Source organism: Ipomoea triloba, chromosome 10, assembly GCF_003576645.1.
Source record: "Ipomoea triloba cultivar NCNSP0323 chromosome 10, ASM357664v1".
Taxonomy (NCBI): Eukaryota; Viridiplantae; Streptophyta; class Magnoliopsida; order Solanales; family Convolvulaceae; genus Ipomoea; species Ipomoea triloba.
Genome location: NC_044925.1, coordinates 24,840,298 through 24,856,485, shown reverse-complemented (window position 1 = coordinate 24,856,485; position 16,188 = coordinate 24,840,298). Strand labels below are relative to the sequence as shown.

Sequence of the window (16,188 nt, the reverse complement as noted above, 5' to 3'; positions counted from 1 at the left end):
CCCCCCGCCCCCGCCCCCCTCTCCCCCTCTCCCCCTTGCCGATCACTTTAGTAGTTTACATCTGTCGTGATTTATCTAAGTGCTCAATCGATGAACGTCACGTCAGCTATGTTAACAACTTGCCATCATTATGTCAACTTGCTACTTATTAGTATACATAGGACCTTTTTCTTTTTTTTTTTTTTTGGTAAAGGGGTTTATTTCACAACTTGTATTGTACAAACCAGAGCTTGCCGACCTCGTGTGGTTGGACCCTTTCTATTGTCTTGTATATAGTGCTCAAAACAATAATAAGATCACTGCGTACTATATCTTACATTTACACTATGTGTCAATAAATATATAAAACTAAGTAGCGTAGATCAGAACGTGTATATCCCATATCTATTTACACCACCTAATTAAGTAATTATGAGAATAGTTAATGTAGTGAGTAATCTCATTAATTATAGATGATTAGATATATTTATACACAAGAGATGTGACGAGATGTGGTAGGCATCCTGCATCCACTATTGTCATATGGATGATTCGTATTACCATTAGTCTTTGCACGTGTACCTTTTCAATTTATCTTGTAAGAATTTGTTGTCAAAATTTTTTGCATGGCTTGTCATTTGCTACACTTCGAAGTTTACTTAGCATGTGAGTTTGATCCAATTCTCTAAACTTATATTCTAGTGTGCTTATTCTAAGTTGGGCTAAGTCGAGCGTCATATGTTTCAATACTCAATAGTAGTGGTAAACCTTTTACTTTGCTAAGTACAAAGAGGATTGTACATTGCCGCTAAATAATCTTTATCTCAACCATGTCAAATAATGACTAAGTAAAAAAATTGTATTATTATTGCATCAAATTTGTTTTATTATCTTTTCACTATCTCAAAACATTGTTGCATACATACAAATTCCAGCATTTAAAATTAGTACAATTCATTTTTCAAAAAAAAAAATTAGTACAATTCAATATAAAAGTGTCTGATCGTCAAATATTATTTTTTTATATTTGTAAATAAAAAAGAAAAGTTTTTTTTTTTTTGAGAACAATAAAAAAAAATGCAGATCGTCACGCGAAATCACCGGGGGACCCACTTGATGATCCGGGTGGGGCATACCCTTGGCCCGTACTGCACCTGTCACGTCACTACCGGACAGAAAAACGGATACGGATAAAAACTGCTTCTGCACTTTGTTCTTTCACCTAGCTAGTACACCATGTTGACTGTTTTTCTACTCATTTTATTAAATTTTCTGTGATAATAATGTAAATAAATAAATTTTCTTTAAAAAAAATGTAAATAAATAAAGATATACGTGAATATATAATGTGAGATGTTCTTACACAATAATTAATCTGTTTACATCTAGCTGTAAACAGTAATAGTAATAGTGCCGTAATACTATAGAAGAAAAAAAAAATCAAATAAACTTTGAACAAATAGTGTAATTGAATTATTGATTTTAAAAAACCATTGAACCTCCTTAAATAACACCTTTATTGTCATATATAAACTCTCTTCTAAATTACCATGCAGTATACATAGACTCGTATTTATGGAACAAATTACACTATCACCTCTTAAACCGGTTTAAATTGCAAATGAGTCAAAATGTTACATATTCAACAAGTTATTGTTGATGTGGCTAGCGTACATACATACGTCAGGTTTAAATATACACATTACTCATAAAAAAAATCATCTTCTTCATCTCCAATGCAAGATAGTTGCTAATGTCAACAAATATCCAGGGTTGTCTTGAGACAAAAGTCCAAATCTAGACTTTCGTTTCAAATGTGGCGAAAGCAAGCAAGGCAAGTAACTAACAAAAATAACTGTTTAATATTCATTATTGACATATCATTATTCTATTTGATTTTTGTGTGTGTGTATTTGATTGTCTAAACTTTTATTAAGTTGCAATAAAATCAACTAATTCATAAATAACCAATCAAAATAAACAAGTTTTAAAAACCTTATAAATAATACACAACGGGTAATTTTTATTATATATTATATAATTTTCACCCCATTGAGGACCAAGACAACATATAAATGCACAAAATTTATTATAGTTTTCAAATTGTGTACAGAAAAAGAATATTATGTGTTGTGATGTGCATAGCCCTTCCCTCATCAAATTTCAACTCCAGCTCATTAACATGGGATTGTCTCCTTGACTTCAATGCATGCACTCTATAAATTTCCACCCAAACATTTTGTTGGCTTTTGAATAGCAATATAATGTTAAGAATTGCATATATAGTTCATAGTATTTAAAACCTGTGGGACCCATTCAATTTCCCTGCCCAAGCAACGGTGATTTGACCCTGGGGATGTGGGTCCCCATCCTTCTGTTTGAATGGGCATGTTGTTGAGTGCTACATTAGCAGAGTGACAAAAGCCAATCAATAGTTATACCATGGACTCGGGTCCACATCACAAGGTTGATCAGTGTCCATTTAGAGACTGAATATTCATAATTCAAATTGTGAATAATTATCATCTAAATTGTTAACATTCAATTGTGAACGTTTAATATATAAATTATGAATATTCAATATGTAAATTGTGTATTTTAAACTCGAGTTTACTTGCAAGGTGAACTCGAGTCTACAGAATAATTTGTCAAAGCAATAGCATAATCTCTCTCTCTCTTTATTGGGAGAAATCTTATGTTTTTATTTCGAGTGTGAACTGGAGACATAAACTATATTAAAAAATTACAGTATATGTGATGAAATCGATTGAAAGGGTGCTGACAATAATTAAACTCGTAATATTTTGATACAATAATTATGTTTCACTTACCCAACTACTCATTTCAAGGCGGAATAACAAGATCTTGATTGATTGGACAACATTTCAATATGTCTTTTTGACCTAGTGAAACTTGATTGCTAAATCATGTTTTCAAACGATGTTTTAGAGACAATAATGGTAATTGATGTGGCTTTGATCAAGGAATCTTCATCCTAAATTTGCTCTTGCATCAGAATCTTTTTCTTGCCCCCATTGAAAGAATCTAGGTGGAATTGTGTTGTAACTTGTAAGATTGTCTATAAACCAAAAAAGAAAAAAATGAAATATTCCTCTTTTAAAATTACTCCGTATCTTCTAATATTCACATGCTATTTCAATTTTTTTTAAAATATTATTTATTAATCAAACAAAAAAAAAAAACAGAAAAAGAGTAGTGTCGTATAAGAATATGACCATAAGACCATTATAAGATAAACTTAAGTAAAATTTATAACATAATTCAAACAAAAAATGTAATCACACTATTTTTTTGAGTACTGTAATCAGACTATTTGTTTCAATGAGATTTTTTGTCCTTTTCAATTTGTAAGCAAATACTACTATAATTAAGTCAACTCTTCTTGTCAAGCAATATTATTGTACCAAATTTGCATCATTCATTCATTTGGTATTGTTATTATTTTATTTTAAAAAAAAAACTAATTTATCCACTGAATTAACATCTTAATGTGTTAATACGATTTTTTTTTTTAAAAAATAAATCATTGGTCAACCATGAATTGGTATACCTCGCCATCAGTTAAAAAAATAAATTTACTTAGGGTTACAAGGTGAAATTTACATAGTACATACTCTTGGATGGTGGATATAGATTTCCCTCATTACTTAAAAAATTACTTATTAATCAAATATAAAAAAAAAAATCAATAAAAAATGCTACCTCAAAAGGTGGACAATTAGAAAACGAATTTAGGAGGCCAGGGAAGTGTAACATATTAACATCGCTCTTGTGTATTAAGTTAGTGTAGAATTGATTAAATGTGAAAAATATTGATACATACCATAGATCTTATCATCAAATAGTATAAAATATGACGCAAAAAATGTTATACAAATAATTTTTTGTTGCTCAAATTTGGTAAACTAAGTATTTTTAAAAACAATGCTAGATTGATGTACACAAATTTTTTATATCTTTTACACATGTTGATATGGTCTCATTTGATTAATTAACTATGGATAAAATGTTGTTATAAAAAAAAACTATGGATGAAATGAATTTACAAATAATGAAATTTAAGAGACGATAAATAATCATGTCAATGCATGTAGACTTGTATATACAATTTTACCAAATCTTTTACCATTTGATGAGATTTATTACCTATATGACTTTTAATTGGGTCAAGTAATCCACAAAGAATCAAAGAAGATAAAATAACGTATCCGTGACACTTAATTATTACGTTGTATTTTATGAAACATCATAACTTATTATCATTGAACAAAATATTTGATATAAAACTTTTATCAAAAAAGGTGGCCGAGTGACCTCCGTATAACATGATTTTTATAACTAAAGATGGTAAATTCGATTATTGTTAGCATCTTATCCTTTAAGTTGGTTTATATCTCATATGTGAGTTATGAGATTTATGAGTACACACTTTTTATTTTTATTTTTATATACAAATAACATTTTCTTTTTTTCATAATTTTAAATGCATGTCATGTAAGATTAATATGAAATGGTAGGATGACATGACATCAACCTTATAGGCTTATAGGGACGGAATCTTTCCTTAAAAGAGAATCTTTTTCCATTTTTTTTTGGAAACAATCTTTTTCCATAAACAACACTACTTTGCATCAATTTTTTCTTATTTCATATTCTGTACCCGTATTATGTAATGATTTTTAAAAATTAATTCATAAAAAATTTAATAATAATTACAAATTGTACAGCTCAACTCAACAATTAACTCGCTTGAAGCACATATATACCAATAAATTAAAGAGCTTTCAACCAACCTTTTAAACCCTATTGGCGTAACCCATCAAACAAAAAATTAAATGGTAAAAATGTCAAATAATCACTTAAACTTTATACAAAAATACAATTAGACTCTAAAAAGTTGCAACTAACATATTATTTTTGTTAATTTAGGTCCAATAGGCGGATATCCATAGGTAATACGTAGTATCTTGTAACAAGGGCTCTGAATACCAAACTGGAAACTAGTAATCATTGGTCGCCTCGTCACTAGAGAAGTGATCGACAATCATTCAACAATCGGCGGTTTGGCTGCTGAAACCTTAGTTATCGAGTATTACCGTTGGTTAAGTGACTATTAGACTAATATACATAGACAAAAAAAATGACAAATCAATATGTTTGATTGTAACTTTTAAAAATTTAAGGGTCTAATTGTATTTTCATATAAAGTTCAAACACTTATTTGATAATTTTTTTCAAAATTAAATTTACACTATAGCTATAAACTATTGGACTAAACATATAATTTCCCCTAATAAAATTGTCTGGTAGTGGTGATCAGCTAATGCCATTCTGTCCATGAAGAAAGTCCCACCCAGTATTATAGTTGAACAACCTTGAACCGTACAAGACAACGGTATTTTGAATCAAACGGACATCTTTAAGCCTGGTCCCCACAATTTTCAAAAAAATCACCATCCATTCTAAACTCAATAATTCCAAGACAAATACCCACATTAATAAATGTCCTCCATGTTCCATTAATGAATAAAAACCAAATTGTATGACTGGGTGGGTGAGACATAATTCTCGTATTAAAAAGTTAGTGGCTGAGACATGATTTTCGTACTAAAAGGTTACGAGCTTGATTTGGTCAAGCTGATCTGCCGTACATGATTTTTTGTGTGTGTGCGCGCGTGAATGACCTTTTCTATGTAATTTATAAACAAATTATTACACAAACGAAATTTATCACGTACACTTTTGGATAATGACTAGAGATTCCCTCGTTACCAATAATAATAATCAATCATCACACAATCTTCTTTGCCATTTTTTCCTCGTGTTTTCTTTGTTTTAAAAGGCTCTTAACCACAATCTCTAAAATTAATCATAAAATTTAGTTTGGTTGTTGATGATTTGATATCCTCAAATCAAATGAAAACTTTATATATCTCTGCTGATAAAAACATATCTATGCTTTGTTACACTTGATGTTGCGCTCTACCACATCATTATTGTGGTGTTGTCATCCTCTAACCGCCTCATTAAACATTCTAGTGAAAATTGAATCAAGTTACCTTATATAAAGAAAATATGAATATGTTTAATTGTTTATTAACAACAAAAGTTTATATTTAAAAAAAAAAAAAAAAAACATAAACTCCATAATATATTTACTTGTACATTTAAAAACAGAAAACATACAATAGAAAATTAGAGTAAATACAACCTTGAAGTTTTAACCAATGCACTAAAATATATATAAAATCAGTTTATAGGTATAGTCGTTCTAAGTTAGGTGACTGAATTTAATTATTGTCAATACTTTTTCAATTAAGTTTGTTTCAGAATTTAAACGCAACTGAACTACTTTTTCATTCAAAACTTATTTAAATACATATTTATTATTGAACTACTTTATTCATTTATCTTTATGACATATCAAAAATTTAAACCCCTTTCAAATTTTAGATATGTGTTCTGCAGTTTTGGGACTTGCACAGTTTTTTTAAAAAATAAAATTAAAAATTTTTTTGTTTGTTTCTTTTTTATTTTGTAGTTAAAGAATTTGTATTGTTATGAATGCAATAATATGCACCCCAAAAAAAAATAAATTGAATGTAAAATAATTCATAGTTATCACCTATTATTATCACATACATTATACATAGATACACATTATATACGGAGTATGAATCTCTCTTCTCCCTTTCAACTCTCCTCCAAGTCCAAACTGCCCAGAATCTCACTCTGAAAACTACATTTCCTACTCTGCTTTTCTCACTCACTGATTCACTCCTTTCCCTTTCACTCTCACAAAAGAAAGTAAGAAACACGCATTTTATGAAGGCAAGGCACAGAGGCAACATTATGGGTTTGTGTGTTTTGGCGTCTTGTTATGTTACTCCATCGTTTTCTTGCAAGAAGCTCCCGTGAGGTTCATGTGAAAGTGGAGAGGGAGATCTGGGAAAGTGAAAGAAGCTAACAGAGTTAATGAAATCAACGTGTAGGGGTTGCCTCTCTTGATTCAGGTGAATGCGGTGCTTTTCTCACCTCACTTTATTGCAGTTTTATTGTTATTTTTTTTTTTTTTTAGAATTTTATTCTGCTCTGATCTATACAGAGACCCTTTAGGCCTTTAGGCCTTAAAGCCGTGGAGTTTGGTTGGTTAATTTGTGTTATACTTGCCTTTTTTTTGTTGGCATGCAATGTTTGTGAGTTGAAATAAGTGAATTTTGCCTTTTTTGGTGTTTTCAGCAGTAAAGATTGAATTTTTATGCTGGAACACAAGATGGGTTGCTGTTCTTGATTTCTGGGTATGGGGGTTCTTTGAGTTTTTGGTTTGTGGGAGAGTCATCACTTGAAATGACTAGCAGTTAGTAGTAGTATACATGGGAAGTAGTACCAGTTTGGAGTGAGAATTTTGGAAGGTGAAGATTGATGTCATTATTGGTATATAGAGAAAATAAGAGTGAAGTTCTGTTAGTGAATTGGAATAATGATGTCATTAATTAATGGACAGATTTGGGATGCATCTGGATTGAGAGAATGGAGTATTCTCTGATCTCCAGTCTTCATTTCAAGAATATTTATGTGATGAGATCGAATTGATGTGGTGATCATGACAAGGATTGTCCGGGACCGGATCCTCAAGGATGTGAATGGTAACATTAGTGATCATTTGCGCAATCATATACATTTGACGAATTGTATTCATTTGAAGAACCATATGCATAAGCAAAGCCCTATCTTGGCCGATAGGTCCCTTATGAGGGACCTTGTCATCCTTCAAAGATCGAGGTCCCTGAGGGATCCTTCTGCAAGCCCACCCTCGTCTCCTTCAGCCGTGGGAGCCCTTCTCAAAAGAGCTGAAAGGGATTCTGTTATAAGCAATGGGAGACGATCTGTAGGCATAGAACGTCCAATGGAGGGTAGATGCTTTTCTGGTAGCTCCCCTCAAGAGTTTCGTTTTGCATCTTCTAGAGTTGCTTCGGGTGAAGCTAACGGGGATAAGAACGATGGTGCAGCAGCTGCAAGTGAGAGGAGTAGCAAGAGTGGAATTCGAGAATGGAGAAGAGTTAGGAGAGAAGAATCGAGCGGGAGGATTCTTGGGAATGATTTCATTGCAGGAAGGAATGAGGTTCCAGATGAAATAAATGGTTTCATCCAGAACACGATTTCTAGAAACTGTGAGCAGAGGGATAAAAGTATCAAGCAAAATGGACGGTATGTGCAAGATGATCATATTAAGACTCTCTCCGAGCAATTGAATGAGTATCGTGCTGACAGTGATGAGGTGGCTTCATCCACGGTTTATAGACAACACGCTCACACTGAGAAACTTGCAATGGAAGCTGAAGCAACCGTTCGTAGATATTGCAGCGGGAGAGTGAAACGACGCAAGTTTCGAGGTGCAAGGAGAGCCCGGGCATCAGTTACTGTTCCTCAAAAGGAGATGTCGGTGGCTTCTAATTCTCTAGCTCAAGGTGCATCAAACCCGAGGTATCATACTGCAGAAGAGGATGCAGATCAAAATATCACAAGGGCTCCTAGGAATGGATGTGGTATTCCTTGGAACTGGTCAAGAATTCATGACAGGGGCAAATCATTTTTGGACCTGGCAGGAAGGAGCTTGTCTTGCGGTTTGTCTGATTCAAGGTTAAAGAAAGGCGGTGCTATTGGGAAGGACATTGCAGCTATGCCTGTGACATCTGAGTATACAAGTTCCTCGGATAAATCTGTCGAGGCATTGCCCCTACTTGTTGATGCTTCTGGATCTCTAGGAAGCAAAGACAATGCTGCTTGGGTTCATGATTATTCGGGAGAATTGGGTATCTTTGCTGATGATCTACTAAAGCATGAAATTGACTCCGACCTTGTGTCTGAAGGAAGATCCGGTGAGCAACGCAAGTTTCATCGACACGGTCCCGAGAGGCACCAAAGTCTCACCCAAAAGTATACGCCAAGGACCTTCAGAGATCTAGTAGGGCAGCATTTGGTTGCACAAGCTCTTTTCAATGCAGTTGTGAAGAGGAAGGTTGGGTTACTTTATGCGTTCTATGGCCCTCATGGTACTGGAAAAACTTCATGTGCTCGTATATTTGCTAGGGCTTTAAATTGCCAATCCTCGGAGCATCCAAAGCCATGTGGAATTTGCAACTCTTGCGTTGCACACGATATGGGGAAGAGTCGTAATATAAGGGAAATAGGACCTGTCAGTAACTTCGACTATCAGAACATTATGGATCTTCTTGACAATATGATCTTTGCTCATCTCCCATCTCCGTACAGAGTGTTTATCTTCGATGATTGCGATAGTTTGTCGCCTGATAGTTGGAGTGCTATTATAAAGGTTCTCGATCGTGCTCCTAGGCGATTTGTTGTTGTCCTCATTTGTTCAAGCCTTGATGTGTTGCCTCACACGATCATATCCAGGTGCCAGAAGTTCTTTTTCCCGAAGTTGAAAGATGCAGATATCATCTATACATTGCAGTGGATTGCAACCAAAGAAGACCTAGAAATTGACAAGGATGCACTAAAGCTCATTGCTACAAGATCAGATGGATCTTTGAGGGATGCCGAGATGACCCTTGAGCAGTTGAGTTTGCTTGGGCTCAGGATTTCTGTTCCTTTGGTACAAGAACTTGTAAGTCTTTGTCGTTATCGTTGTCTAATTCTTTGATTTGAATGATTTAGAAACCTGGCTAACTAACCACATGTGCACTGAAATTTTGGAATTAAAGTTTTGATAATGATTTTGTATGGTATGTAGGTCGGGCTTATCTCTGATGATAAGTTAGTAGATCTACTCGACTTGGCACTATCAGCAGACACAGTCAATACTGTGAAAAGTTTGCGAGAGGTCATGGAATCTGGAATTGAGCCATTGGCTTTAATGTCACAACTCGCCACAGTCATTACCGATATTCTTGCTGGCAGCTATGATTTCACAAAAGACAGTCCTATCAGGAGGTTCTTCCGCCGCCAATCATGTAAGCAAATTTTAATTTGACACCTTACTATGTTAAATGACGTATTATTATGTAGTGCGAAGGCACCTCTGTTACCGTTCCAAATGAGTGGTCACAGGACTGAACCCCGGTGGTGGGTCATTGATTCTTTGGGATTTTGGTGTGTGGAGAATAGTTTTAAGTGATTTTGGGATTTTCTTGATCTGAATGAATCACTTTTTATTTTGTTTCAGTATCTAAAGATGACATGGAAAAGCTACGTCAGGCTCTCAAAACATTATCTGAAGCGGAAAAACAGCTGAGAACATCAAATGACCGACTTACTTGGCTTACAGCTGCATTGCTTCAGCTCGCCCCGGATCAACAGTACATCTTACCCACCAGTTCTTCTGCAGGCACTAGCTTAGATCAAAGCCCCATAGGCTTAAATTATAGAGGTGGACGAGAGAGACCCAGGAAAAGTAATGCTGAGCGTGGTGAGGTGCTTCCCCGAGAAAGAGGGTTGTCGACAAAAATTAAGGTGGAAAGCTTTCAAACTGGCAGTACGAGTGACAGTTACAATGCTTCCAAAACGAGAGGCACAGTTGATAACAGAAAACTAGGTAGTAGACAAGTATCTGGTAAACTCCGCAATGAAGAACTCGAAGAAATTTGGTTGGCGGTGCTAGAAAAGATTCATATAAATAGCTTAAAGCAGTTCTTGTATCAGGAAGGAAAGCTGATCTCGGTTAGTTTTGGCACAGGTACTTTATTTGCGTTTGATCCAATGCCAATACTCTATTCTAGTTTGATTTGTCATAACATATCGAGTCTTAAACTGAAACGACAAATATACTTCGACATGTTAAAGTTTTTGTTTGCTGAATGTACTATTTTTGGACTATTTCTTGTTTCTGCAGCTCCCACCGTGCAACTAATATTCAGTTCACACGCAACAAAATACAAGGCAGAAAAATTAAGACTTCATATTTTACAAGCTTTCGAGTCTGTTGTTGGATCCCCGGTGACAATTGAAATTAGGGCTGATTTATGGAAAGATACAAAGGCTCGGCCAATTATCTTGCCCCCATCTCAGGATGGTATATCCCATACAGATAACAGCACTAGCCATCTTGGCAGCCCAATGCCATTGACAGTCTATGATGGAAGTGGACAAAGGTTTCAAAAAGATACAGAAGATTTAGCCTTAACAGCAGTCAACTCCACTGGTATCGAGAAAAATGAGATTATTGAAGAAGTAAACCGCGAACATTTCGACAATGCACGATTTGATAGGCGGAGTGTTGATAATGATTCAACTGCTAAGGTTTCCAACGTAACCTCTACTTCAGATTTAAGAAAATTGGGGGACAGAAATCAGAGTCAGAGCCTGGTGAGGAGCCGGGTATCTCTTGCCCACGTAATTCAGCAAGCAGAAGGATGTGTGCCGGAGAGCGGATGGTCTAAACGCAAGGCTGTTTCCATTGCTGAAAAGCTCGAACAAGAGAATCTGTATGTTCTTCTTTTCCCAACTACTAATATTTCCAAGTTTTACAATTGGTATACATATATACACCTTGTTTTACATGTATACATCTTTATTTTTTTTGGAGAAAACCTGTAGTTATCACAGAATGTAATTAGCCTTGACATTCTCTGCTATACAGGAGATTGGAACCAAGATCAAGAAGCTTGCTTTGCTGGAAGGCTACTACACCAGTATCCCACCGAAAGGTAACAGTAGATTTTTTCAATAATTTTATGCTCGATATATCAAAACATTTGCATTATCTAGGGATTGTTAGAACCAAGTTTCACCTACACTACAATTCTTGGACTTGCATCAAGTTTCTGGTAAAACCGTAAAAGTAAATATGGAGTAACAGAAAACTAGAAAGCCCTAAAAACACGACCTAACAGTCAATGGCTGAGCAGCTGAGCTGATCTCGGTTCATCTACAGTTTTGCTCACACAATTTCTTTCGTGCAGCTCTCGCGCCTCAGAAGCAGAAGTCGGAAGCCAAAAGGTTTACTGAAATTGGTGTCCTGTGGGAAATGCCTCTCTGGTAGGTCTCCGAGGCAATGATAGAAAATTCATAGCAGATGATGCATATATATGCAGGCTTAGCTGCAGGTTCAATTGCATTTTCTTGATTCATTAGTGTCCTCCCGTCTGAAAAGTTAACTTTCTTCTGTTAAATGCTTTTCTCTCTAATAATAACATAGAAGGAATAGAAAGTAGAGAAGGATTAAATTTAAATCTTCTGTTCATTAGCTTTAGGATTCTTTATGTTACCAGCATAGTGTTTGACTTGAAGTCATTACCAGTATTAGTGCATCTCTTTATATACTTTGTTCTTTCTTGAAGGAGTCCCTTTTTTTTTTTTTTTCTACAAATAAATTTTATTTCATTAAAATGATGAACCCAAGGTTACAAGTTTGATATGGGAGTGGCCTATTGGCCTTCTTGGTTTGAGCTGATCAGCTATGGACAAATCTAGGCTGGTTTACCTCCTTGTGGTCCTTGGCCAGCTAGGGTCACAAAAGGTTTACCAATGTACACTCTCGAGTAGTGGATGCGGGTTTCCCTCGTCACTCAAGAATTGGTCTAAAAAAACAGATTCTGAATACTCATGATTAACAATTTATTACAATTTATCAATTGACAATAATTCACAACAATTAACAATCTTACAACAAATTTTGTTATTGCTTTTGGGTTTTCTTGGGAATAAGAACATTAAAATCAGTAACAGTCCATTCTGCCTCTTGGTCAGGGTCTTTATATATTTCAGTTCCCAGGTCAATTGATGTCCATTTCCTCCTAGCTGGTACACTCCCTGGATCCTGCATCCAAATTATGATACTTTTAGGTCAGTAACATGTCAAGAATGGAGATTAATCATGGCAATCTATTGGTAGAGCTGTTGACTTGTTAACCACCAGGTTATAAGTTTGACTCCCAGTGGGAGCCAGTCTATTGGCTAGTGCACACCCTCGGGTACTTTTGCTGTTCTTCCTAATGAAATCTGAGAAGAAGAGCAAAAGTTACTTACCTGGTAAAAGTGGAGGGATTTTGACAGCCTCCCAACATCAAGATCCCATGTTCTTGGGTCACCAATCCACCCCTCCCCTTGCTTGGTAGGGTAACCATAATCACCCCAAACTGGATGGGGCAAAATCTGCATAATCTCCTGTGGTTGAGGATTACTGTAGGGATCACAAGGAACATAGGGGCTCTCAACATGCTCCCCATTCCCCGGTGCACAGTACACATGATAGGCCTGATAGGGATAGTTAGCTGTGTCGTTCCGGTGCACCTTGGTTCCATTAGGGAATGTGTGGTATGGAGGGCATAGCTTTGGGTCACCAGGATTGCACCAGGATGGTGTTTCTGGGTTCAGTATCATTTCACTGTATCGCGTCACGTCTGATGTTACATTCCCATCACATGGCCTCCCATTGTTCTTCCAGCAGCTCCCCATGTCTAGCAAGTAGAATTGGCTGTTTGGACCTCCTCCCTTGATCACATTCAGGGTGAATCTCACTCTGAAGTGTGGCGATCTCGGTATCTGAAAAACCAGACCAGATCATTCATCATTCAACATTCAAGAATCCTATGTGTAATGCCAAGACCTTGTGATCTAGTGGCATCCAGTTGCACTCCCATATGGAAGGGGTGGGTTTGAGCCTCAGTGGAGGCAATATTGACTCTTTGTGCTTCAATAGGTTGAGAAAGTAATTATGAACAGATACTACATTGTAACATAGTCAATAGATTTTAATAATCATCAATCTGAATCAAAGAATTTACTCACAATTTTTAACATGCCCCTAGTTGGATAATGGTAACCACCAGAAAACCCTCTTGTGGCATCTGATCTTAGATAAAGCATCAGCCATGGGTATTTTCTTGAGGTCCTCAAAACATGGTGGAAAACCCAGCTTCCTTTTCCAAGCTCCTTCTCCCACTTCACAGAATAGAAAGACCCATTATTGCTCAACCCAGACTCCAAATCCCATGACCCATAAAAGCTTCCTTTGAGTGTAGTCCTATTAGGCCCTTGTAAAGCTGTGTAATTGTGATAAATCAAAGGCTGGTTCATGCACCCTTTCCCAAAGCAAGGGAACTGGTTACCAGCCCCAAATGGCCCTACTTTTTGGCCATTTTCTGGGCACTTTCCTGCATAAGTATCCATGTTGCCATTCTTGAGCATGATCATCCAGAATTGCCATGGTTTCGGGGTGTCGTGAACCTGACATTTTGAGCCTAAGTAGAGCTCTTTCTGTGCAGCATAAAGGTCTGCATTAAACACTGCTTTTGATTCCACTCCAAGAAACGATTGCCCGATTCCAAGCTTGTTATCCTCCTCTGTGACTCTGTGGACTAACTCATAATAAGGGACTAAATTGCAGACACAACAGCAATCATAAAAAACATCAGACATGGAAATCTTAATAATCAAGAAGACAGCAAGGAAAGATGGCATAAAGAAACACACTGACCTTGTTGCTGAGGAGGAGTGTTGTAGACATCAAAGCAATCTGCAGCTCTGGGGCTGCCCATGTTAGGAGCCTCTTCTCCAACCTCATTGCATTGGTTCCATCCTTCAATGGCTAATCTCAGCCCATCCCTTGCCATCCCGGGATCCCCAACGGCTGAGATGTACTCACCCTCCTCACCATTGCAATGGGAGAATGCCTTGGGAACAAACACATTGATGACCAAAACAAGAAGATGAAGAATGTGGAAACCTGCAAGTTTTGGTTGAGCCATTTGGTATGTTTCAAGCATGAGAGCATGCACTTCTGTTTCCCTATATATACAGGGAATTTTGGATTATCCTAAGTTGTAAAAAATGGCTTTTTTTAGTGACGAGAGAAATCCACACCCACTATCTTAGCTGGCAAAAGATTATAAGGAGGCAAATCAGTTTAGGTATAGATTGCTTCCACCGGGAGTGAAACTTGGAACCTTATAGTTACCAAACTAACAACCTGGCCTACTTGAACTCTTTTTAATGAGTTTGTCAAAATTTATCATCAACTTTACTTTATATTTCATTTCCCCCCTAAACTGGGGTTATTATTTGAGAATGTGCATTAAGTAAACTTTATTCCTGTAATAGTTTACAAACTATACATGAGAGATAAATCTTATTAAAAAGATCATATGCAACGAGCTCAATCAAGAAGTGTTAGCAATAATTAAAGATGTGAGAATCATATTCAAAAAAAAGATGTGAGAATCATGCTATATGTATTACTTGTTTCAAGTCAAATTAAAAATGGCATATGCAATAATCATATATCCAATCATAATTTCGGGTTGTGAGAGAGAAGTGGTGCAAGTGGATCCGGTGTAGCTTCTGCTAACCCTAACCTTCAGATAATACTTCCCCAAATGATGTGTAGTTGTGCACAAAAAACAGATGTTTATTATTTTTTTTTCAAAGGATTTTAGACTTTTAGTGATAGTTTAACTCAAGTATATTCGCTTTAGCATGTGGCAGAACACCTTTTTATTAAGAAAAAAAAGGGGAATATTAATTCATGAGGGCTCCACTATTTTTCTTTAATATTTGACCCTTTACTAATTTTGTTTAATAATAATAATAACCAATATAGGGTAGTTGATTAGTTGAATAATAGAATTTAATTAGTATTAGCAATTTTTCTTTAATATTTGACCCTTAACTAATTTTTTTGTTATTTTTAAAGCCTTTACTAATTTTGTTTAATAATAGTATATGGTAGTTGCATACTAGAATTTAGTTAGTATTAGTATTTGATGGGGTTATAGGGAAGTCCAACTGATCTAATAACTCAAGTAGTAAAATTTTTGACCAAGTGGGCATGCTATTAAGATGGATTGATGGGAAAATCTATCTTTGAAAGGCTACTAAATTAGTTAGGGAATAAAGGCTGACACGTCGTCTAATGAGACCATCGAGTAGATCGATTGAATAACTACCTCATCCCTCCAACCCATACTTGCCACGTAAACCTACTTCTTGCCTGTCATTATAAGTTAAATCAACTTATTGTAATATAAATAGCTTAGTCAATCGTATTTAGGGAATAGTCTAATTCTCAATTTGCTCCGGTCTACTCTTGACTAGGCGACTGACCTTGTGTTATTCATACTAGATTTTTATATCTAAGCGACTAACCTTGTACTATTCATACTATACTTTCATATTTAAGCGACTGACCTTGTACTATTCATACTAGACTTTAATATCTTGCAGTCTGTT

The 16,188-nt window shown here is 35.7% G+C and overlaps 2 protein-coding genes across 4 annotated transcripts; one reads left to right on the top strand and one right to left on the bottom strand.

Moving 5' to 3' along the window:
• Window positions 1-6,684: 6,684 nt before the first annotated feature.
• On the top strand, window positions 6,685-12,279 carry LOC116032623 (protein STICHEL-like 3). 3 transcript variants are annotated; one of them, XM_031275285.1, is made up of 7 exons: window positions 6,685-7,013; window positions 7,505-9,628; window positions 9,755-9,974; window positions 10,187-10,696; window positions 10,853-11,444; window positions 11,600-11,666; window positions 11,922-12,279. In XM_031275285.1, exons 2-7 carry the CDS (start codon window positions 7,604-7,606, stop codon window positions 12,015-12,017), a joined length of 3,510 nt encoding a protein of 1,169 aa, XP_031131145.1. In that variant the 5' UTR covers window positions 6,685-7,013; window positions 7,505-7,603; the 3' UTR covers window positions 12,018-12,279. The 3 variants fall into 3 exon arrangements, with proteins under 3 accessions (XP_031131145.1, XP_031131144.1, XP_031131143.1); XM_031275284.1 differs by having other exon boundaries at window positions 7,243-9,628; XM_031275283.1 differs by having other exon boundaries at window positions 7,240-9,628.
• Window positions 12,280-12,637: 358 nt separating this feature from the next.
• LOC116033357 lies at window positions 12,638-14,708 on the bottom strand. The gene is made up of 4 exons (XM_031276106.1): window positions 14,438-14,708; window positions 13,750-14,336; window positions 12,988-13,503; window positions 12,638-12,778 (listed from the first exon to the last, which is right to left on the bottom strand). Exons 1-4 carry the CDS (start codon window positions 14,706-14,708, stop codon window positions 12,638-12,640), a joined length of 1,515 nt encoding a protein of 504 aa, XP_031131966.1.
• Window positions 14,709-16,188: the final 1,480 nt, after the last annotated feature.

Excerpts from the sequence above, each read along its gene's own strand:
- LOC116033357 (XM_031276106.1), bottom strand. The coding sequence starts at position 14,708 with ATGGCTCAACCAAAACTTGCAGGTTTCCACATTCTTCATCTTCTTGTT. Across the intron at positions 14,337-14,437 it reads CACTCCTCCTCAGCAACAAG|TCCCTTATTATGAGTTAGTC; the intron begins GTCAGTGTGTTT and ends TCTGCAATTTAG. Across the intron at positions 12,779-12,987 it reads AATCCCTCCACTTTTACCAG|GATCCAGGGAGTGTACCAGC; the intron begins GTAAGTAACTTT and ends ATTTGGATGCAG.
- LOC116032623 (XM_031275285.1), top strand. The coding sequence starts at position 7,604 with ATGACAAGGATTGTCCGGGACCGGATCCTCAAGGATGTGAATGGTAAC. Across the intron at positions 9,629-9,754 it reads TTCCTTTGGTACAAGAACTT|GTCGGGCTTATCTCTGATGA; the intron begins GTAAGTCTTTGT and ends TATGGTATGTAG. Across the intron at positions 9,975-10,186 it reads GTTCTTCCGCCGCCAATCAT|TATCTAAAGATGACATGGAA; the intron begins GTAAGCAAATTT and ends ATTTTGTTTCAG.